General features: G+C 45.9%; 1 protein-coding gene across 2 annotated transcripts in view; it reads left to right on the top strand.

The window, feature by feature from the left end:
- GRM8 (glutamate metabotropic receptor 8) overlaps positions 1-21,734 on the top strand; it is a 1,898,542-nt gene that overhangs the window by 629,318 nt on the left and 1,247,490 nt on the right. For both annotated transcript variants that reach the window (XM_078679089.1, XM_078679093.1), the window contains exons 2-3: positions 11,292-11,427; positions 11,896-12,050. In XM_078679089.1, the coding sequence (XP_078535215.1) occupies positions 11,292-11,427; positions 11,896-12,050 (291 nt within the window). The remainder of the gene's footprint in view (positions 1-11,291; positions 11,428-11,895; positions 12,051-21,734) is intronic.

Raw genomic sequence — 21,734 nt, 5'->3', positions numbered from 1 at the left:
TAGTACTTCCTAATAGTTTCCAAGCCATATAAATAACAGATGTTAGTAAAAACTCAATGTGTAGATACTAAATTAGATGACTGGGGAAGGATTGAAGCTTGAATTAGGGCTACTGAGAATCAAAATTGGGTTGCGTTGATCAAACAAGAATTCAGCAGTAATTGTTTACCCACTGTGCCATTCTACCAGCACCTTCGTTCATAAGATGTAGTTTGCTTCAAGACACTGCTTGTAGGAAAGAAATTTGTACAAAGTGAACATTTGCCCGCAGTAGTTTAATTCAAATTTCCATAGGAGGATTGGTGTCTTGTTATCCAAATGCTTGAGAGAAGCACATTTTGTTTAAGAATTTCACTGTGATAAGGGCATATATGTTGCACTGGTGGTATGGGCATATGCTGGTAACTGTGGTAAAGGCGCCAGCGTGGTCAAAGCTTTCCACATCATTAAAGTAAACAGAGAGACCCTTCTTCTTCCTCTTGACGACCTATGTCGCACCTCACCTCAGATGAGCTGCCTCGCCATCTTGTAGTGGTAAGTGGGATTGGGCCTGGGACAGTGGGGACAGATTTTTAATTCCTGGGGGAAAGTCCAGTTTTAGGGCTAAGGGCAGGGGTTGGGTATTTTTAAAAATAGGGCTGGGTGTCTGGGAGGCTCATGCTGGGGTCTGGTGTTAGGGCTTAGGGCAGAGGTCGGGTATATTTGAAAAGGGCTGGGGGCTGGTGGGTCATGCTGGGGTATACTTTTAGACTCACACTGCATATCACTCACTGTAGAACAGTTGCTCAACCTAGAAAAGATTCTGTCTGCTTTCGGGATTCTTAAAGTATCAACATTGACCTCCTTAACTCAATGTTACTAATCACTCTTCCACCCTCTTGCGCTAGCCAAGATAACCTCTCAGCTACCAACTACAAATGCAGCATGACATTCTTGCTAGATGATCTAGCACCTCTCAGGTGGAAAAAGAGGAAACCAAAGGAAAACCAAACCAAAGAAACACAGTTCTCCAAGAGAATTATTTGGAAGAAACAACATCTCTCCAAAGTTTAGAAAGAAATTGGAGAAAATGGCCCTAAGTTGCTAGCTTAACATTAGCCAGCCAAAAGCCAGGAATAACTAAAAAATATAGGGCCTTATTTATGAAGCTGTGCGACATTTTTACGCCACTGGGGCGTCACTTTTTGTGAAGCACCAGCGGCGCAAAAAATTTGCCTTGTTGCACCATATTTACAAAGTGATGCATCAAGGTAGATGCGTCCCTTTTGTAAACCTCTGCGCCACATTATACCTGTGCCAGGTATAATGTATGGAGGCGGGGCGTTCTGACGCAAGAAAGGGTCATAGAAGTGACGCAGTGAAATCTATAAGATTTCATGGCGCCACTTCTAGGACTTCTAGGACACAAATTAGTCAATATCCTACGCCTGCCTCACAGCAGGTGTAAGACTGATGCAGGCCCTTTCACAAGGGGCTTGCCCCATGTGAAAGGACACAATGCTGGAGTTGCGTCACTTTTGTGACACACTCCAGCAATGCGTCACTTTTGTGCCATACAGATACGTCGGAAATACTGACGTATCTGTAACTCCTTGCGACATGATGTGTCAAACAGGAAATATGACGCTTCAATCATGTCGCAAGGAGGGCGCACTGAGAAGTGAGGCATCGCTGCTTTCATGCAGCAATGCCTCACTTCACATAAATGAGGCCCATAGTTTCTCTGAAAGCCTCCCTGACCATTTTCTATACTGAACTGAGGTGTTTGAAAAGACAGAGCCTTCAGGAAATATATGTTGTATCTTAGCCAGAATGGAGAGAGCTGGCATCATTTTAACTGCTTGGGTCCGAATGGACAGATAGCAGGAAAAACAAAGGACGATTGGATAGATTGTAGGAGAAACATTTACGTACAGTTCTCTCAATGCCCATTTTCCATTTGAGGATGTTGATCAACATTTTTTTAACATATTTATTTGTCTATATATTTATGCAGTTTTACATAGCTTGAACGTGTTCCAAGTGCATTATAGCACTGCAACATGTAAAAATATAAAGGAAGATGTACTGTCTTGTGAGAGATCATACAACCAGCAATGCTGTACAATGTTGAAGCAATACCAGTTTGTTATAACATGTTGGTCAGAAACATTGGTAGTGAAGCTTTTGGTGAGGTTAAGTTAAAAATAAATGAAAAAACAAATAAGAGCACTCAGACCAGATTAGATCCCAGCACTGGTGAGTTAAAGATTAATTAGCCCACAGCAGTAGTGCCTCTTAGGCAATAGGACTTTCAGTTCCTTGTTGAATGTGGAAAAACAAGAGATGCTGTTCATGGAAAGAGGACATGAACTACTAAGTCATGTTGCACTGCCAGAGAAATATTGCAACATACTTTATTCTTGCATGCATGTCGAGTTTCTGAGTACCCGTGAAGTCCAGCTGTGCAAAGCACAACCATCATTTCAGTTTTTCAGCCAAATAGCCGGAGGTCGATGGGTATAGGGCTTTAAGGATGATGCACAGTAACTTTAATTGAGCTCTAGCTTTATGGGAAATCCATTGTAGTGCTAAAAGTACAAGAGTTATATAGTAAAGATTCTTCGTTCTGGAGACAAAATGACCAGGAGCATTCACAAATGCTCAGAGATGGGCAAGCTGAGCTCTGAGTAAACCTGTGAGAAGTGATTTGAAGTGATCACACCTGAAGGGAACCAGGGACTAGACAAGGGGCTTCAGATCTTCATCAGATATTTATCAGGAATAAGCTGTCTGAAAGTCCAAGGAAATGTGAGGTGAAAGTGAGCACGGAATTGATTTGGGAAGCTTGTTGTCAAGGATGATTCCCAGAGATTTGGCATTGTTGACTTTCCCGGGGTGGTGGGGATGAAAAAACTTGATCCATGACTGTCCAGGTAGGATGGACTTTTTTGATGCCGCATGATTAACATAAATTATGTTTTGGGGGGTTGAACTTTAGGTGATGTGAGGACATACACCTCTAGACTTTATCTCCTAACTCAAGTGCTTTAGAAAACAATGTCAGTAGGGGAGAAAACCATTAGATACAACTAAGTGTCATCAATATATTGTTGACAGAGGATGTCAGAGATCTTGACCATGATCCTAAAAGGCTCAATGTACAATTTGCTCAATGCCTATTCTCCATTTGAGGATGTTGTCAACAGCTTGGAGCTGTAACCCTGTTGTTAGCTGGGTTGTCACTCATTGAGGAAATCATGAATCTTGATATCATGCTTGTAGTGCAGAAAGACAGACCTTACAGTCACTTTTCCTAAGATCAGAGACAAGATAAAACATTTCTGATTGTTTATGTCATCTGTATGCATCCTTGAAAGAGATGAGACCTGTCCAATTTTGATGCAGTCAAGGAAAGAGCCCTGTGAAAAATAAGAGTTAATTAATAAGGTCCAGTACGGTAGGATTTATCAGAAGATCTCTTTTGCAATCTTTCCAGACACCAACCACATCAAAAATTGGTTTTCAGGATTAAAAGTAAGAATGGTATTCAGAAGATCATTCTCGCAGACGTCTGTGAAGTTGAACCAATTCTGCTGTGCTTTGCAGATTAGGGAGGGAATGTCAGTGATGTTTGTTATTGGAGGAAGAGAGTGCTCAATGGGATTGACTTTCTTAAGAAGGAAGTGTACAAACTTATCATATTGGGTTTTGCAATCTTCAAAGGTGGCTGCAGATGAAGAAATAGTGGAAGTTTTTACAAAGACAAAAAAGTCATTAGACCTGTTGTTACTGTTACCTATCAGTGATTTTAATGTGTATAATGTTTAAATAAAATAAAATGTTGAAAGCTGTCTTCAGGTTCAGTTAGTAAGGCACTAAATTCAACACTCCCATACCAAGGTCTTTCCAGACAGACACGAACTTGAATGGTCTTCCTATTTGTGTTTCAGAACAAACTCTCTTAATGTTGTCACTCCCGGTTACCGGCAGACTATGTTTTTTCCCTGTAGAAAATTTGTTTCTAGAAAAAGTTTCTCTGTATGCATTTGTTCACTTTGAATGTTTCACCTTATGTTTGATGTAAAGCGCTCTGATACCCTGTTTTGGGTCTGGTCCGCGCTCTATAAAACTCTATAAATAAATAAAAATAAATAATACATGTGATGCCTCAGAAGGGGATGTATGACGGCACCCTGCATGCATTTACGATGAATGCCTTTACAATGCAGTCTCTACCCTGACTGCAACTTTACCACACGTTCCTGCACCACGCAAGTCGTTACAATGACTTACCTTAGAGGGGTGCTAGACAAGTATAACTTGCCATTCCAACTCCAGTCTATGCAACAGTAGAGAAGGTATTGGACTTAAAATCCAACACCAGTCTAATAACGTGCCCCCTAAAGCAAGTTGTTGTAATGACTTGAGTGTTAAAGGAATGCCAGGTAACATCACAGTGGGGGAGTGAGTGCATTGTAAAGTCAAATTGTGGTAATGACAGCGTCTTAAAGTGCGTTTCCCTCAGGAGGATCGCACAGGTACAAGAGGCGTCTTGATGATCCTGATTCAAAGAGCAGCAGGTTGGGAAGTATGGGAGTGTGAATTTATGAAGGCTTTAGACTCGCAAAGTCACAACATTCTTAAACGATTTCAAGAGCGTTGCTAAGTGTGAACTCACAAGGTTTTGTTTTTAAAATGAAGAAAAATTGTTTCAGTGGCTGATTGTTACAGGGAATATTTTTCCGGCTGATATAAAAGGCTCACAGCTCAATCAATGGGCTCCCACCACTCAGGGACAATACCCTGTCCACTATTCCTCCTGCCACCAAGGGCAGGGTGGGGTATGGTCTCAAAAGCCGAAGCTCACTCTTGCTGCACCTGTCCAACCCATGCCCCTGCTATTCCTGCCCCAACACAATCTCCTGAGCCTTGACTCCCAAATGCACACCCTCTGGTCCACCATATGATTCTCCATCCCTACACACCTTAACTATGGACAGATGGTGGGTTGCGTCTTCTCAGTATTTCCTGGTGCAGAATACTCCACGTGAAAAGACATAACGTTTACTTACCTTCCAGGAAATAATAAACACAATCAAGTCACTGTGCAACTAAGTTGATCTTGCTCTTCTACATATAGGAAGTACTGCTGTTTGATTTTAAGCCTCTGACACAACAGAGCAAATAGTATAATATGTTTCTATTTTTTTTAAAACATTTCTTTATTGTGAATTTTATTTTGCAAGGACCTTTAAGTAAAGTAAATATGCTGATTGGGTTTTAGCCAATTTTAGCATGTTTAGAGGAAAGATCACAAGCATTTTTTTAGCACTGGTTAGTCCTAATGCCAACAAAAATGAATTCAGCAAAACAGGAGGGGAGAAGGCAAAACGTTTGAGGGTGTAAATTGCGAACCTCACATATTCTTAAATTACTCTAAATGAAGGTGAACACTGTGGCCTTTGCATAATATCGTTTTTAATTTTAGCACTTTGAAGTGGGTCCCGTTTGCACCATCCAAAAGGAATATTATTGCAGTGCATCCTTTGTAATTGCATTTATATAGTGCTTCATATACCAGTTGAAATGATGAAAGGGTAGTGATTGGTTGAAAGAGTGTAAGACTTCAGTGTGGGCTATATGAGAAGCGTTCTGATGCTGTGCTTGAGTACGGAGAGTGGTGCTCTTATCTTTTTTTACGTAGCTGGTTCTAAGCCTGTCTTTTGCTTCCTTCACTTTGGATACATGCAATATTGGCCCTAGTGATATTGTAGTAAACGACCTCTATATCTACAAAGATCTCAGAATGCATCAGACAGACAAATATTTAACCCAGAGAGATGGACACACATACCACCGCTCCCAGCCTACTTCACTGGTTACAGGCAGCAGTATGAATATTCTATAGCTCACTCTACGTTGTACACTGAGAGATCTGTGGGCTGGGACCAACCTTCTCACAATCCATAGTCAGAGCACACATCCAAAGGGAGACCTCAGATCCAGAAAAAACAAGGAACAATGACAACCTCCTAGAACTCAGACCAGCACTAAAGTTCTGGTTATGCCTAAACCAGATTTCCAGGCTGTCCTCACACTCATTTCTCTTTCCTTCATATGTTTAAGTGATTTCTCCCACTGCTTCTGTCTGTGTGCCACGGCCAATCTTTGGGGCATATTTACAAGCCCCTATCCCCACCACAGAGTCACTTTTATTGATTTTGTGGTGGCGATAGTGGCTTCTCCTTATTCACAAGGTGACGTTAAGCCACTTAACGTGGCTTAACGTCACCTTGTGAAGAAGGCACCCTGTCATGCTATACGTAGCTTTAAAGGGGCGGGCAATGGGTGTTGCAGTGGGCGCTCCACTGCGACACCCATTGATTTTGATGATGCCCCATACTTACAAGGGTGGCGAAATTAAGAACAGGGAAAACCTGGTCTTACCCTGGCGGAACAAGGAGAAATTCTTTATTTCTCCTAATTGTTGCTGTTTCTCTTTGTGCTGCGTTGTGCAGCAGACATAAAAACAGCAAAACGCCATGCAGCATTGAAAAAAATGGAGAGTTGCAACTTCTATGTGTGTTGCATTAAGCAGCACACAGAATTTTCAAAACGCCATTTCAGATTGTTTATGTGCAGGAAGGGACATCTTCCTGCACATAAACAATCATTTCCCTCAATGCAGGCACCCTTGCACTATGGTGCAAGTGTGCCTGCGTTGGTGCTAGTCAACTATGATAGCACCAGCGCTGGGGGAAATGCAAGGCTGCACCATACTGTTGTAAGTACGGTGCAACCCTGCATTTCTAAAGTGACAAAGTGTGGCATTAGCCTTCTCGGTTTAACGTTACTTTTCGCCACTTTAGTAGTAAATATGCCTCTTTGTTTTTCCAGCTATGGCCTGCTATCGCATGGGAGAAAGTCAGTTGTGGTAGCCTCTGACCAAGTGGTGGTTTGCTTTTACATGTCAAAACCAATGGCCCTGAGAGGCATGGGGATTGTTCCTACACCACAGGGGGTGATACATCATGTTTCTTGTTTGGGATCACGATTGCTAGCATTTCAGTGTTAGGAAAAGTATGTGTAGGAAGGCATGACTAGAGCAGGCCAACCTTCTAAAACATTGACCCAGTGACCTGGTGGTGCATGGGAAAGTTAGTCAAAGATTTTTAACGTATAGCCAGTTGAGGTTCCACTATTGGAAACCTAGAGGTTCTCCCACCTCTAAATGAGGCAGTAATCGTTTCTTGTCAGGAATGGAGCCATGCCAGTTTGTCGCCTCACTTCGTCGCCACCATTTTTAAACCCCGGAGATTCGAATTTGATTCTCTGCACTAGTCGATGCGTGTGCAGTCAATCAATCAATCAATCAATCAATCATAACACTACACACCCGCGAGGGTCTCAAGGCACTGGAGGTGTGGGGGGTCTTGCTAGTGATCAAAGAGCCTGGTCTTGAGGAGTCTCCTGAAGGCCAGTAGGTCCTGGGTCTGACGTAGGTTGGTGGGGAGGGTAATCCAGGTCTTGGCGGCGAGGTGGGAGAAGGATCTGCCACCGGTGGTCGCTCTTCGGATGCGGGGGACTGTGGCAAGGACAAGGCTGGCGGAGCGGAGCTGGCGGGTGGGGGTGTAGAAGTTGAGTCGAGTGTTGAGGTATGCTGGGCCGGTCTTGTGGACAGCTTTGTGTGTGTGAATGAGGAGCTTTAAGGTTATCCTCTTGTTGACGGGGAGCCAGTGCAGGTCTCTCAGGTGTGGTGTGATGTGGCTGCGGTGGGGGATGTCGAGGATCAGACCCGCTGACGCATTCTGGATGCATTGCAATCGCCTCAGGAGCTTGGCCGACATTCCTGCGTAGAGGGCATTTCCATAGTCCAGCCTGCTGGTGACGAGGACCGGGTGACTGTTCTTCTTGTTTTGGTGGGGATCCACTTGAAGATCCTGCGGAGCATTCGGAGGGTGTTGAAGCAGGACGAGGAGACGGCATTGACCTGTATGGTCATGGAGAGGGTGGAGTCGAGGATGACCCCCTAGGTTGCGTGCGTGGTCGGTGGGTGTCGGGGCTGTTTCTAGGGTTGCAGGCCACCAAGAGTCATCCCAGACTGAGGGGGTGGAGTCGAGGATGAGGACTTCCATCTTGTCCGAGTTCAGCTTCAGTCTGCTGTTCCTCATCCATTCGGCGATGGTCTTCATTCCTTCGTGGAGGTTTGTCTTGGCGGTGTGAGGGTCTTTGGTGAAGGATATGATCCGCTGGGTGTCGTCGGCATAGGAGATGATGTTGAGGTTGTGCTGTCGGGCGACGTGGGCGAGGGGTGCCATGTAGATGTTGAACAGCGTCGGGCTGAGGGAAGACCCCTGGGGTACGCCGCAGAGGATTTTGGTGACCGTGGAGTGGAAGGGGGAGGGGAACGCTCTGAGTTCTGCCCGAGAGGAAGGATGTTGTCCAGTCCAGGATGTGGTTATCCTCGAGGAAGTGGGTCAGTTGTTTGTTGACTATTTTCTCGGTGACCTTTGCCGAGAATGGGAGCAGGGAGATGGGTAGAAGTTCTTGAGGTCCTTGGGGTCCACCTTGGGTTTCTTGAGTAAGGCCTTGATCTCGGCATGCTTCCAGCTTTCTGGAAAGGTTGCTGTCTCGAAGGAGGTGTTGATTGTTTTCCAAAGATGGGGTGCGATGGCTGTGCTGGCTTTGTTGAAGATGTGGGGGCATGGGTCCAGTGGTGATCTGGAGTGGATGATGTTCATGGTCTCGCTGGTTTCCTCATCATTGACGTTGGTACTGGAGAGCAGGCGGTTGGTGCAGGTGGTGGTCGTGGGGGCGGTGGTTGTCAGGGTGATCGTGGCGTTGAAACTATCATGGATATCGGTGATCGTGCAGTGGAAGAAGGTGGCCAGTGAATCGCACAGGTCTTGCAAAGGCAGAATGTCGTTGGTGTTGGAGCTGGGGTTGGAGAGTTCCTTCACAATGTTGAAGGGTTCTTTGCTGTTGTGTGCGTTATTATCCAGGCGATTTCTGAAGGAGACCCTCTTGGCAGTTCTGATGAGTTGATGGTGTCTGCGGGTGGCATCCTTGTGGGCTGCGTACTTGTCCAGTGTTGGTTCGCGGAGCCAGTTCTTCTCCAGTTTTCGGCAGGTTCGTTTGGAGGTCTGGAGGTCTTCGGTGAACCAGGTGGCTTTCTTGCTGGTGTGGTTGTTGGAGGGTGTCTTGAGCGGGGCGAGGGTGTTGGTGCAGTTGTCGATCCACTGTCCAAGGTTGAGGGCGGCGGTGTTGTGGTCGGCGGAGTCAGCAGGTGGGTTCTGGGCGAGGGTGTTAGTTAGCTGGTCTTCTATGATCTTGCTCCTGCAGCGTCGGGGCAGTTGTTGGGTGCGGTGGTGTGTGGTGGGTATCCTGAAGGTGAAGTGGATGCAGTGGTGGTCAGTCCAGTGGGGTTCGGTGGTGTGGCTGAAGGAGACGTGGGGGCTTGCGCTGAAGATGGGGTCCAGCGTGTGGCCGGCGGCGTGGGTTGGTGTTGTCACGAGCTGTCTAAGTCTGAGGTTGTCGAGGTTGTCGATCAGGGTGGTGGAGTTGGTGTCGTTGTTCTCTAGATGGAAGTTCATATCCCCGAGGAGGATGTAGTCTGTGGAGGCGAGGGCGTGTATGCTGATGAGGTCGGCGATAGAGTTGCTGAACTGTGGTCGGGGTCCGGGGGGTCTGTAGACGAGGGTTCCTCTGAGGGTGGTGTTGGGATCGGTGTGGATCTGGAAGTGCATGTGTTTGGCGGTGTTGAGGGTGTCGTCTGTGTTAGTCGAGACTCTGAGGGTGTTTCTGTGGACTATGGCGATTCCTCCTCCGATGCCGTTGGTACGGTCCCTGCAGGTGATCTTGTAGTCTTCCGGGATGGCTATGGCGATGTCGGGGGCTGAGGTGGGGTTCAGCCAGGTCTCCGTAAGGAAGGCGATGTCTGGGGAGGTAGAGTCGAGAAGGTTCCAGAGTTCGATGGCTTGTTTGCGGGCGGAGCGGGTATTGAGGAGGATGCCTCTGCGGTAGTTGGGTTCTTTTGTTGGAGGTTTGGTTGGCCGGATGCTGGTGAAGCTGCAGTTCTGGCAGGAGAAGGGTCCGTGGGTGCGCTTCGGGGAGTGCCGGAAGCAAGGTGTGTTTTCGTCCGGGGTTGAGTTCGTGGAGGGTGCTGGCATCGTAGCGAAGTCGGGCGTCGTGGCGTTCACGGGGGTCAGGGGTTCTGGCGCTGGGCACGGTCCAGACGTGTATGGGCTTGCCTTCAGCCGCATTCGGCGTGCCAGCGGTGCACCCGCTGCGCGGCCTCAAAGCGGCTGCCATAAATAGAGAGGTGGGAGGGAGGTGCAGCTGAGAGTGGGTGGCCAATGGGGACGAGGGGGCGGGGATGCAGGGAACGCAGCAGCAGGAACCGGGGATGGGAGGGGGTGACGAGGGAGAGCAGAGGACAGGGGTAGAGTGGGGGCCAAAAAACAATAATACTGTTAGAAGGTGGCACAAAATATACACAGCGAAACAATAACAATCAGGAAGAGAAACCAAAAAGAACCAACGATGGGCAGAGCCTAAGCGGGCATTGAACCCTGGCAGGAGCTGGCTGGTAGCACTGGCGCCGAGCAGGTGGAGCTGCAGGGTGCATAGAGCGACCTGCCAGGAGGCAGGGAGAAGATCGCAGTCATTCAGTCATTTCAGAGTGGAAAATATATAGTCAGATCAATATGGACTAGGGAACTGGGATATATTTGTCAGGAGTTAAATGCAAGCGCTCAGAAGTTATGGGAATTTATGGCTCATGGGTTGGAACAAATGAGGTTGGTCATCAATTTGTGCTTGGGAAGAAGGTCGTATTTCAGTAAGTCTCTTAGCATTTTTATTTAACATATGCTAAATGGTTAATGTGAAAGGAAGCAAACTATAAAAACGTATTTTCTGGTGATTTTTATTTTAATATGATGTACCAATGAAGACAAATGCGTTATTTTATTATAAGTGAAGGTTTTATGCAGAGGCTCAGAAGGACCACGTTCTGCATTTATTGTGCTGCAGGTGTCTCTATATATCGTATTTCATTTGTGCGAACATATTGGAAATAAAATATATGCAATTGAGATAGGTTTGTGTGGCATGCCATGTGTAAAGAAATGAACTGAAAATGCTATGTAAAAAAAACAACATACATTTTCACATGTTTTTTTAAAATTCTGAATTACATGAGGAATTCGTAGTCGCCTTTGACTAAAATAACTGATACACAGCATTAAATGTAGAGTTAACTGCTGTATCTACCCAATTCCTTAAACATATTGTATTTGACTTTGCAGGTGGTGTTTGCATTGCTCAATCTTTGAAAATACCACGTGAGCCCAGAGCAGGAGAATTTGATAAAATTATCAGCCGCCTACTGGAAACCCCAAGTGCTCGTGCAGTGATCATATTTGCCAATGAGGACGACATCAGGTGGGTGTTTTCCTTCTTTTGTGTTTTGTGTACAGGGCTGGCCTGTGATTGTGTTAGTTAGATAGATGCAGGGTTCCTTTGCTCTTAGGTGTCACTTATGCTGCGATACTCCAACTTCTGGGACCTGTGCCACGAGATACAATCACACGTAAGGCATTCCACTATAATATTCCACAGAGCGGTGCAGAGCACTGTAAGCAAGAGATGCTGTATATCAGGTCCTGGGAATTGAAAAAGATAAAGCCATTGAAAATGATAGACAGAGGTATGTGGGCAGAGGCGGAAGGAAGCAAATGAACACATCAGGAAGCCTGGGACTTTGAGGGGGGGCCTTCCCAAATAGATAGGTTGCACTGTCAGAATGATTGACTAATTGCGAATGTCCTGACTAGGTAGAATGTAATACCACATCCAGTCAGTGCTCCAGGGAGCAAATCAATAAAATGTCTTGTCTTCCTTAACAAACAGGCGAGTCTTGGAGGCGGCCAAAAAAACCAATCACACTGACCATTTCCTTTGGATCGGCTCAGACAGTTGGGGGTCCAAAATTGCACCTGTCTATCAGCAAGAGGAGATCGCTGAGGGAGCAGTCACAATTCTGCCAAAGAGGGCTTCTATAGATGGTAAGAATATACCTACACAGACGTCCCATATGTGCAATCAGTATTACTTCCGGTTTTTATCAGATACACATTATTGTTAAAGTGGGATATTGTTTGCCCACACACATGCATTACAGCGTCTAAATCACCCTTCATTCATGTATTAGTACACACATTGGTTGCTTATTTGTCATCAGAAATCACAATCTCAAATATGGTACCTAAACCCTACATGTGGCAGCACATTCTACAGTTTGCGTTCTTTAACTCTGTTGCTTCTGTACATCTGTTTAAATCATCAGAAAATATAAAAAATGCAGGGGGAACTCCGCCGCAATGGCGGAAGAGTGTCGTCCCACTGTTTCAGAGTCAACAGGTGAAAAATAATGCGATATTCTATCATCATTTTATTTTTCACCTGCTGGTTTTAGCCAGCGTGCGTATAGAGGTACGGGGCTGGGGCCATAGGAGGGGGGAGAAGGACTGGTTTCTGCACATCTAAGTGCGCATGTGTGTTTGGCCAGCCATCTCAGGATGGCCAAACTCACATGCCCACTTAGGTTTCCCTAACTGGGCTGTATTGAACAGCCGAGTTGGAGAAACTGCACAGACTCCCTGTCCTGAGCGGAGAGTCAAACCAGCCTGCTCAGGCCAATAACCACACTGCTCTCATGCTTGAGAGCAGCCTGGACATTGCACAGGGAGTCTGCGATGCTGTCCCAGTGCCTGCTGGGACAAGGAAACAGCAAAACACTGAGGCACAAGGAGCAATGCTGCCAACAGTTCCAGGTGTTTTTTAATTTTTTAATTATTAACCTCTTCGCTGCTAGGCCTTTCCACCCCCTTTGCTAAGTCTTTTTTGGCTACTTTGGGTAGTTCACTCTTAGGCCCCTGTAACATTTTGACAACATAAGGTATCCACGCCAAATGTACATGCTTTTCCTCCAACAGCATGGGGAGTCTAAAGGTACCCAGGGTTTGTGGATTCCCCTGAAGGGGACCCAGAAGCCAAAATACAGCTAATTCTTTTTTGAGGGGGGAAATGGGAAAAAGGGCTACAGATGAAAGTGTCTGTTTTTTCCCTCCAAAAGGTATCAACAAAGGGGTTGTGGTGCTGAAATCACTATTTTACCAGCTTTCAGGGACACGCAGACTTTTGTCAGAAAACCAAAATGTTTTACACAGTTTGGCCATTTTTCTGGGACAGCCTATTTTTGCTATTTTTTTTGTCCTTTCAACCTCCTTCCAGTTAATGATAGAAATGGGTATGTAAGCAATAATGGATCCTGGAAAGCTATACATTTTTAAAAAAGAGCCAACATTTTAAATTCAGCAAGGGGTCAATTGTGTAGATCCTTCAAGGTTTCTTTATGGAAACTAACAGTTAAATATAGGAAAAATTGAAAATTAGCTGAAAAAAACAGCCATTTGTGTCAACGTTTTCACCTTTACCTTCTTCTAATTATGACAGCTATTTGGAAGCAATATACCATTACATCCGCTAGACCTTTCAGGTTGTGGGGAAATAGAGGACTTGTAGGTTCACCAAGAACCTGACGAACCCAGAGCCAATAACTGAGCAATGCTTTTTTATTATGTACCTGGTATAAAGCAATTCATTTGGGAAAATATATACATGGAAAAATGGGTATGAAAGGCCCTATGTATTTCTGAAATTGGAACAAAATGTAGAGTTTAGAAACAGTAGATATTTGCACATTTCTGAAATTGTGAGTACCCGTACTAGCATGAGAATTATAGAACATTTTTCAAAATTACTTCTTTTTTACACATTGTCTTTCATTTGGAAGGCAGAAATGCATCGAAAGTCAATAGGTAATAACAGTTGCTCTAAAATCCTGTATTACCCTAACCCCCTCAAAAAAATGGTACCTCACTAGTGTGGGGAGGCCTAGTGCCAGCAACAGGAAACGGCTCAAAATGCAACGTGGACACAGTTTATTTTTACTGTGAAAACTGACCCTTTTTTTGCAAAGTGCCTAGCTGTAGATTTTGAACCCTAACTCTGCTAGCACCTAGGGAAGCCTAGCAAACCTATACATTTTTTAAAACTAGACAGCCAGGGGATGCCAGGATGGGGTGACTTGATTGGCTCTCACCATGTTCTATTAGCCAGAATCCCTTGCAAACCTAAAAATTTGTTAAAAAAACCCACATTTTCCTCACATTTCTATGGTGGAAAGTTCTGGAATCTGCGTGGATCCACAAAATTCCACCCACTTCGCATTTCCCAAAGTCTTCCGAGAAATATGGTCCCTCACTTTTGTGGGTAGGCCTAGTTCCCGCGACAGGCAATGGCCCAAAATGCAACATGGACACAACACATTTTCACACTGAAAACGGACCCTTTTGTTGCAAAGTGCCTAGCTGTAGCTTTTGAACCCTAGCTCTGCCGGGACCTAGGGAAACCTAGCAAACCTATATATTTTTTAAACTAGACACCCAGGGGAATCTAGGATGGGGTGATTTGACTGACTCACACCAGGTTCTGTTACCCAGAATCCTTTGCAAACCTAAAAATTTGTAAAAAAAACACATTTTCCTGACATTTCTGTGGTTGAAAGTTCTGGAGTCTGCATGGATCCACAAAATTCCACCCACCCAAATTTCGCAAAGTCTTCCGAGAAAAATGGTACTTCACTTGTGTGGGTGGGTCAAGTACCCATGACAGGCAAGGGCCCAAAACTTATTGAGGCAACTTCAAAATGACCTATCACAGAACAACCTGGATTTGCAAGGGGAGTCCCATGTGTTTTTGGCCCCTGGCTCAGCAGCCATCTAGGAAAACCTACCAAACTCACACATTTCTGAAAACTAGACACCAGGGGGAGTCCAGTGAGGTATGGCTTGCGTGGGTCCCCCAACATTTCCCAATACAGAATTCCCTGTAAACCTCAAATTTAGCTGAAAAATCACTTTTTCTCATATTTCTGTGCAGGAAAGTTCTGAAATCTGCGTGGATCCACAAATCGCCTTCTACACAGCATTCCCCCCGTTCTCCCGATAAAAATGGTACCTCACTTGCATGGGTGAGTCAACAGGCAAGGGCCCAAAACCTGTTGAGGCGACATCAAAATTACCTATCTCAAATCAACCTGCTTTTGCAAGTGGGGTCCCATGATATTTTGGCTCCGGGCTTGGCGCCCACCTAGGGAAACCTACCAAACCCACACATTTCTGAAAACTAAACACCCAGGGGAGCCTAGCAAGGTATAGCTTGCATGGGTCCCCCAACATTTCCCTACCCAGAATCCCCTGCAAACCTCAAATATTGTTGAAAAATCTATTTTTTCTCACATTTCTGTCTGGGAAAGTTGTAGGATCACCGGGCTGACATAAAGTTCCTACCACCCAGCATTCCCCCAGGTCTCCTGATAAAACTGGTACCTCACTTGTATGGGTAGGCATAGTGGCTGCAACAGGTAATGGCCCAAATCGTACTATGAAGACTTTGTAATTACGTAAAACAAAACTACCTTGTTTTGGGGGTCACCAGGGATTTTGGGAAACCTACCAAACCCACACATTTTTGTAAACTAGACACCCTGGGGAGTACAATGAGGTATGGCTTGCCTGAATCCCCTAAGGTTTCCATACCCACAATCCCCTGCAAACCTCAAATTTAGCTAAAAAAACACATGTTCCACATATTTTTTGAGTGGATTCACTGTGGTAGCACAAACGTCCTACCCCAAAGCATTCTCCTTAGTATCCCGAGTAAAATGATACCTCACTTGTGTGGGTGTCCAATGCAGAATTGGCTAAAAATGTACTTTAAAAAACTTTTGTGCTTAGAATCCTCAGTGCTATACCCTTATTCCCTATGTTTTGGGCTCTTCCCAGTCACAGGCTCTAGCCCCACCCACACAAGTGAGGTATCATTTTACTCGGGAGACTGAGGGGAATGCTGTGGGGTAAGATATTTGTGCCGGTAGGTTGATTCCACCCAAAGATATGTGGAATCGTGTTTTTTTCAGCTAAATTTGAACTTTGCAGGTCCTTCTGGGTAGGAAAACATTGGGGGATCCACGCAAGCCATAGCTCACTGGACTCCCCCGGGTGTCTAGTTTTCAGAAATGTGAGGGTTTGGTAGTTTACCAAGATGGCCGCCGAGCCCTGTGCCAAAAACCCAGGTGACCCCCCCCATGAAAAACCAGGTTGTTATATAATAGGTAATTTTGATGTCTCCTCAATAAGTTTTGGGTCCTTGCCTGTCGCGGGTACTTGACCCACCCATAGGAGTGAGGTATCTTTTTTATCGGGAGACCTGGGGGAACGCTGGGTGGTAGGAAATTTGTGGATCCACATGGATTCCAGAACTTTCTCACACAGAAATTTGAGAAAAAGTGAATTTCTTTTCAGCTAAATTTAAGGTTTGCAGGGCTTTCTGGGTAAAACAACGTTGGGGGATCCACGCAAGCCATACCTTGCTGGACTCCTCCGGGTGTCTAGTTTTCAGAAATGTGTGGGCTTGGTAGTTTTCCAAGATGGTCGCCGAGGCCAGGACCAAAAACCCAGGTGACCCCCCTTCCAAAACCAGGATGTTTTGTGATAGGTCATTTTGATGTCTCCTCAATGAATTTTGGGCCAATGCCTGTCACTGGTACTTGTTCCACCCACACAAGTGAGGTATCATTTTTATTCGGAGACCTGGGGGAACGCTGGGTGGTAGGAAATTTGTGGATCCACGTAGATTGAAGAACTTTCCCACACAAATTTTTGAGAAAAAAGAGATTTTCTCAGCTAAATTTGAGGTTTGCAGGGCATTCTGGGTCAGACAACTTTGAGGGACCCACGTACGTCATACCTTCCTGTACTCCCCAGGGTGTCTAGTTTTGAGAAATGTGTGGGTTTGGTAGGTTTTTCCTAGATGGCCGCCGAGCCAGGGGCCAAAAGCTCATGGGGCCCCCCTTGCCAAATCATATTATTTTGTGATAGGTAATTTTGAAGTTGCCTCAATAGGTTTTGGGACCTTGCCTGTCGCAGGTACTTGACTCACCCACACAAGTGAGGTACCATTTTTCTTGTAAGATTTTGGAGAATGCGGGGTGGATGGAATTTTGTGGATCCACACGGATTCCAGCACTTTCCACAACAGAAATGTGAGCAAATGTGTATTTTTAACAGATTTTGAGGTTTGCAAAGGATTCTGGGTAATAGAACCTTGTGAGAGCCAGACAAGTCACCCCATCCTGGATTCCCCTGTGTGTCTAGTTTAAAAAATATATAGGTTTGCTAGGTTTCCCTAGGTCCCGGCAGAGCTAGGGTTCAAAAGCTACAGCTAGGCACTTTGCAACAAAAGGGTCCGTTTTCAGTGTGAAAATGTGTTGTGTCCATGTTGCATTTTGGGCAATTTCCTGTCACGGGCACTCGGTCTACCCACACAAGTGAGGTATCATTTTTCTCTGAAGACTTTGGGGAATGTGGGATGGGTGGAAATTTGTGGATCCATGCAGATTCCAACATTTTCCACCACAGAAATGTGAGGAAAATGTGTTTAATGACAAATGTTGAGGTTTGCAAGGGATTCTGGGTAACAGAACCTGGTGAGAGCCAGACAAGTCAACCCATCCTGAATTCCCCTGCGTGTCAGGTTTTAAAAAATGTATAGGTTTGCTAGGTTTCCCTAGGTACCGGCAGAGCTAGAGTTCACAATCTACAGCAAGACACTTTGCAAAAAAAGGGTCAGTTTTCACTGTGAAAATGTGGTGTGTCCATGTTGCGCTTTGGGCCAATGCGTGTCGCGGGCACTAGGTCTACCCGTACACATGAGGTACCATTTTTCTCGGGAGACTTTGAGGAATGTTTGGTAGGTGTAATTTTGTGGATCCACGCAGATTCCAGAACTTTCCAACAGAGGAAAATGTGTTTTTTTAAAACTAAGTTTGAAGTTTGCAAAGGATTCTGGGTAACAGAACCTGGTGAGAGGCACACAAGTCACCTCATCCTGGATTCCCCTTTGCAAGTGTGGGGGCATTGGTATGCCCATCCTGGGCAGCCCCCATGCATAAAAAAAGCCAGTGTAATCGCTGATGCCTAGTGGGCTTTCTGCCCCCATGGGGCAGATCAGGGCCACTGCCCCCACCTGCCCCCCCCGGGGGAGTAGAAAGACTGAAATTTCTCTGGGGGGATATTGTCATGCCCATTTTGGGCAGCTACCACCCCTACATGAATACAAAAAAAATCCCTGGTTTCTAGTGGCCTTTCTGACCCCTGGGGTACTGCCCCATCTGCCCCCCAGGGGGGGCAGAAAGACTGAAATTTTTGCGGGAGGGGGGTGGGGGCATTGGCATGCCCGTTTTGGACAGCCCTAACCCCTAATTGTACTTGCCCAAAAAATCTCTGTGTTCTAGTGTGCTTTCAACCCCCCGGGGGGCAGTTTGAGGGCTACTGCCCCCATCGGCCCCCGGGGGGCAGAAAGACTGTAATTGTTGCATGGGGAGTGGGGGCAGCCCCCACCTCAAAACAAATTTCCCTCAAAAAATCCCTGGCATCGAGTGGTCTTTTTGCCCCCGGGGGGGCAGAAAGGCTGTAATTGTTTGCAGGGGGATAGGGGCAGTGGCATCCCCATTTTGGGCAGCCCCCACCCTAATATAAATTGCCCCCGAAATATCCCTGGCATCTAGTGGGCTTTTTGCCTCCCAGGTGGCAGAAAGGCTGTCATTTTGGCAGGGGGTGGGGCATTGACGTGCCCGTTTTCAGCAGGCACCACCCTAAATAAAAATGGCAACAAAAAATCCCTGGCGTCTAGTGGGCTTTCTGCCCCCAGCACCGGGTGGCAGATTAAGCAGGGATCCTCTGCAGTGGGGTACCATTGGAAAGGGGAGATTTTCCCCTTTCCAATGATACCTCTCCGTCCTTCTACATGCTCCCTGAGCACATAGAAAGTAAACTGAAATGAGCCTAAGGGCTCATTTCAGTTTCGGTTTCTACTAAATTATGTCAGTGCGACGTGTGCGCTGATCGTCATTTCATAGAAACCACAGGGCCTTGGAACCTGGGGAAGCTCTTTCCCAGCTCCTGAGGCTTTGGGGGAGAAAAAGAAATCCCTCTGGTGCCTGCACCGGAGGGATTTCCTGTGCAATGGCGTTGGACGCACAAGAACCGTCTGACACACATTAGCACTCATGCGTTGGATGGCTCCCGCGTGTCCGAAGCATGCAAGGGGTTAACCTCCCTTCCCACTGAACTCCCCCTCAGCGCACTCACCCACCAACCACCTTTTCATTGTGCTGCCCACCACTGAGAAAATGTATAGTGTTTGCCTCACGACTCATCATAACTGTGGCAGTATAAAATAAATGTGTTATTTCGTGTTCTCATGCGCAACATATGCAAGAGGGTGGCTTGTTGCACTTGACCATTTCTGCAGGGTCATACCCAAACATTTTGTCTTCACCCTCCTGTTTTCTGAACTAATTTTTGCTGGCTTTAGGGAATCTGCACACTTTGCTACTGCTGACCAGCTCTAAAGTGATTGTGCTCTCTTCATAAAACATGGCATCATTGACTTAAAATATATAATCCTGAGCTTATAAAGCGCCTGGTTACACTAGCCAGTGTGTCCCCGCGCTGTGCCGCTCAGGAACCCATCCTGGCCTGTTCCTGTGAGATGCCCACTCCTGGGCACCCCAAGGTGAAGCCAGGCATCCTAGCGTTAGGGCCAGTGTGGAGATTAAGCAAGCTATTGCCCAGAGTTGCAGAGTGGGACCCACAGATAGAGTAGACACCGAGGCGAGAGAATTATTGGGTCCGAGGACATTGAGCCCAAGAACCTGCCGCGACGGGAATTAAACCCTGGTCCCGGGCCAGACCTCTGCATCAGAGTCTGCCGCTCTAACCAGTGAGCACACTTCTCCACAGAGGAATCAATGTAAACAGTGATAGAATGCACACCTCCTAATGCTCATCTTCTGTCTCTAGTTGTGTAATGGTGTGCAGACTGAAGCTGTGATTTGTCCCAAATGTCACAGATGTATGATTAACAGTACAAATGGCATGTACCTTACGCACAAGTCAGTTGCACTGCCTGATGAAGAAATCATTTTCCTCACAATAAACAAATGTTTGTCTTGTACTCCACGTTTAATCCAAATGTTTAATTGTTACTCCAAACTTCATCCATTTATTTACATCCACTTCGAAGGCAGCATAATTCCACATTCTTTTCACATTTTTACAAAAGCCATCTGCATGCCCATTGGGCCTTGTCAGTGATACTTAGGAATTAATAGTTCACCTTGAATAGCTTCATGTTGCTCCATCCAATGCAATTCTGGTCTGTAGCTCTTCGTCGGGGGTAATTTAAAGCCGTAGCTGGCAATGCAATCGCCTCTTCCACGCTCCCTTTGGCCACCATCGTTGCATGCCTCTTCGCCTTCACATTTCCATCAACAGCATTGGCTTACACCAATTTGGCATATTGGATTTACTTGTATGTTCCTAGTAAAGTGGCACTACCTGATCCCAGGGCCTGTAAATTAAATGCTACTGGTATGCCTGCAACACTGATTGTTTCACACCCTTAAGTAGCAATATAAACATGTCTGAGGCCTGCCATTGTGCCTGTGTGTGTGTGTGAAGATTTAAACTGTCATCTCAACCTAGCCAAGTAAACCCTTCTGCCAGGCCCAACCATTCCTTTGTATTATGTACAAATCACCCCTAAGGTAGGCCCAAAACAGCCCCATGGGGAGGAAATTAAAAAAGTTGCACATGTACTTGCATGTCCTGGTAGTGAAAAACTCTTAAATTCATATTTTCGCTACAGCAAGACCTACCTACCTAGGATAATAGGGATAGGTAATCCTTTTATAATTGGTGTCTTTGGGATTGTAATGAGAAATCCTGAAGTTGGATTTTAAACTGCAATTTTGAAAATGCCACTTTTAGAAAGTTGGTATTTTACTGCCTTAGCCATTTAGTGCCTGTAGCTTGTCTCTGGGTCACATTAATGGGTGTAGCTGATAGTTGGGCTTTCTGTATTCCTCCTAGACAGCCACACACAACAGAGAACTCTCTTTTGGCTGGATGGGCTATCACTGACAGGCAGTAGTGGTCGGTGGTGGGAGTAGCTGCCGGTCGGTGACGTGGGGAGGGATAGTAATCTTTGGATTATGGAGGATTACAGGTAAGTAAACATATGAATAAATAAAACGAATTTCGTTGCATGCACTGCATCCCATTTGGGGATGCAGTGAGTGCAACGAAATTCGTTTTATTTATTTATATGTTTACTTACATGTAATCCTCTGTAATCCATAGATTACAACCCCCAACCCTGCCCATCCCCCTCCCCAAGTCACTGCCCGGCAGCTACTCCCACCACCGACCGCTACTGCTGACAGGATGGGAGGGAGTAGCTGGGCACAGCCCCGCTTGCCCATGAATGGCTGTGTGCTGACTCCACCCAAACATCTGCATACCCTCTTTAGTTATTCTGGAGCCATGCCAGGAAAGGCAGCGTGCCTGGGAACTTAAAAGCGAAACCTCTAGAAGCTTCTCCACAACTTCAAAGGTACAACTGGGTATAAATACTGGATCTCAAACACCAACTCTTAATTACACTTCTGAACCTGTGGATACTCTGCCTCAAAAAAGGACTGCTTTGCTGCTGAAAGGACTGTCACTCTGATCTGAAGGAACTGCTGCCCTGCCATGCTGACCTGTTGCCAATGGCTCTCT

This window comes from Lissotriton helveticus, chromosome 1_1, assembly GCF_964261635.1.
Source record: "Lissotriton helveticus chromosome 1_1, aLisHel1.1, whole genome shotgun sequence".
Taxonomy (NCBI): Eukaryota; Metazoa; Chordata; class Amphibia; order Caudata; family Salamandridae; genus Lissotriton; species Lissotriton helveticus.
The sequence above is the reverse complement of the archived record's forward strand: the minus strand, read 5'-3'. Positions and strand labels throughout refer to the sequence as shown.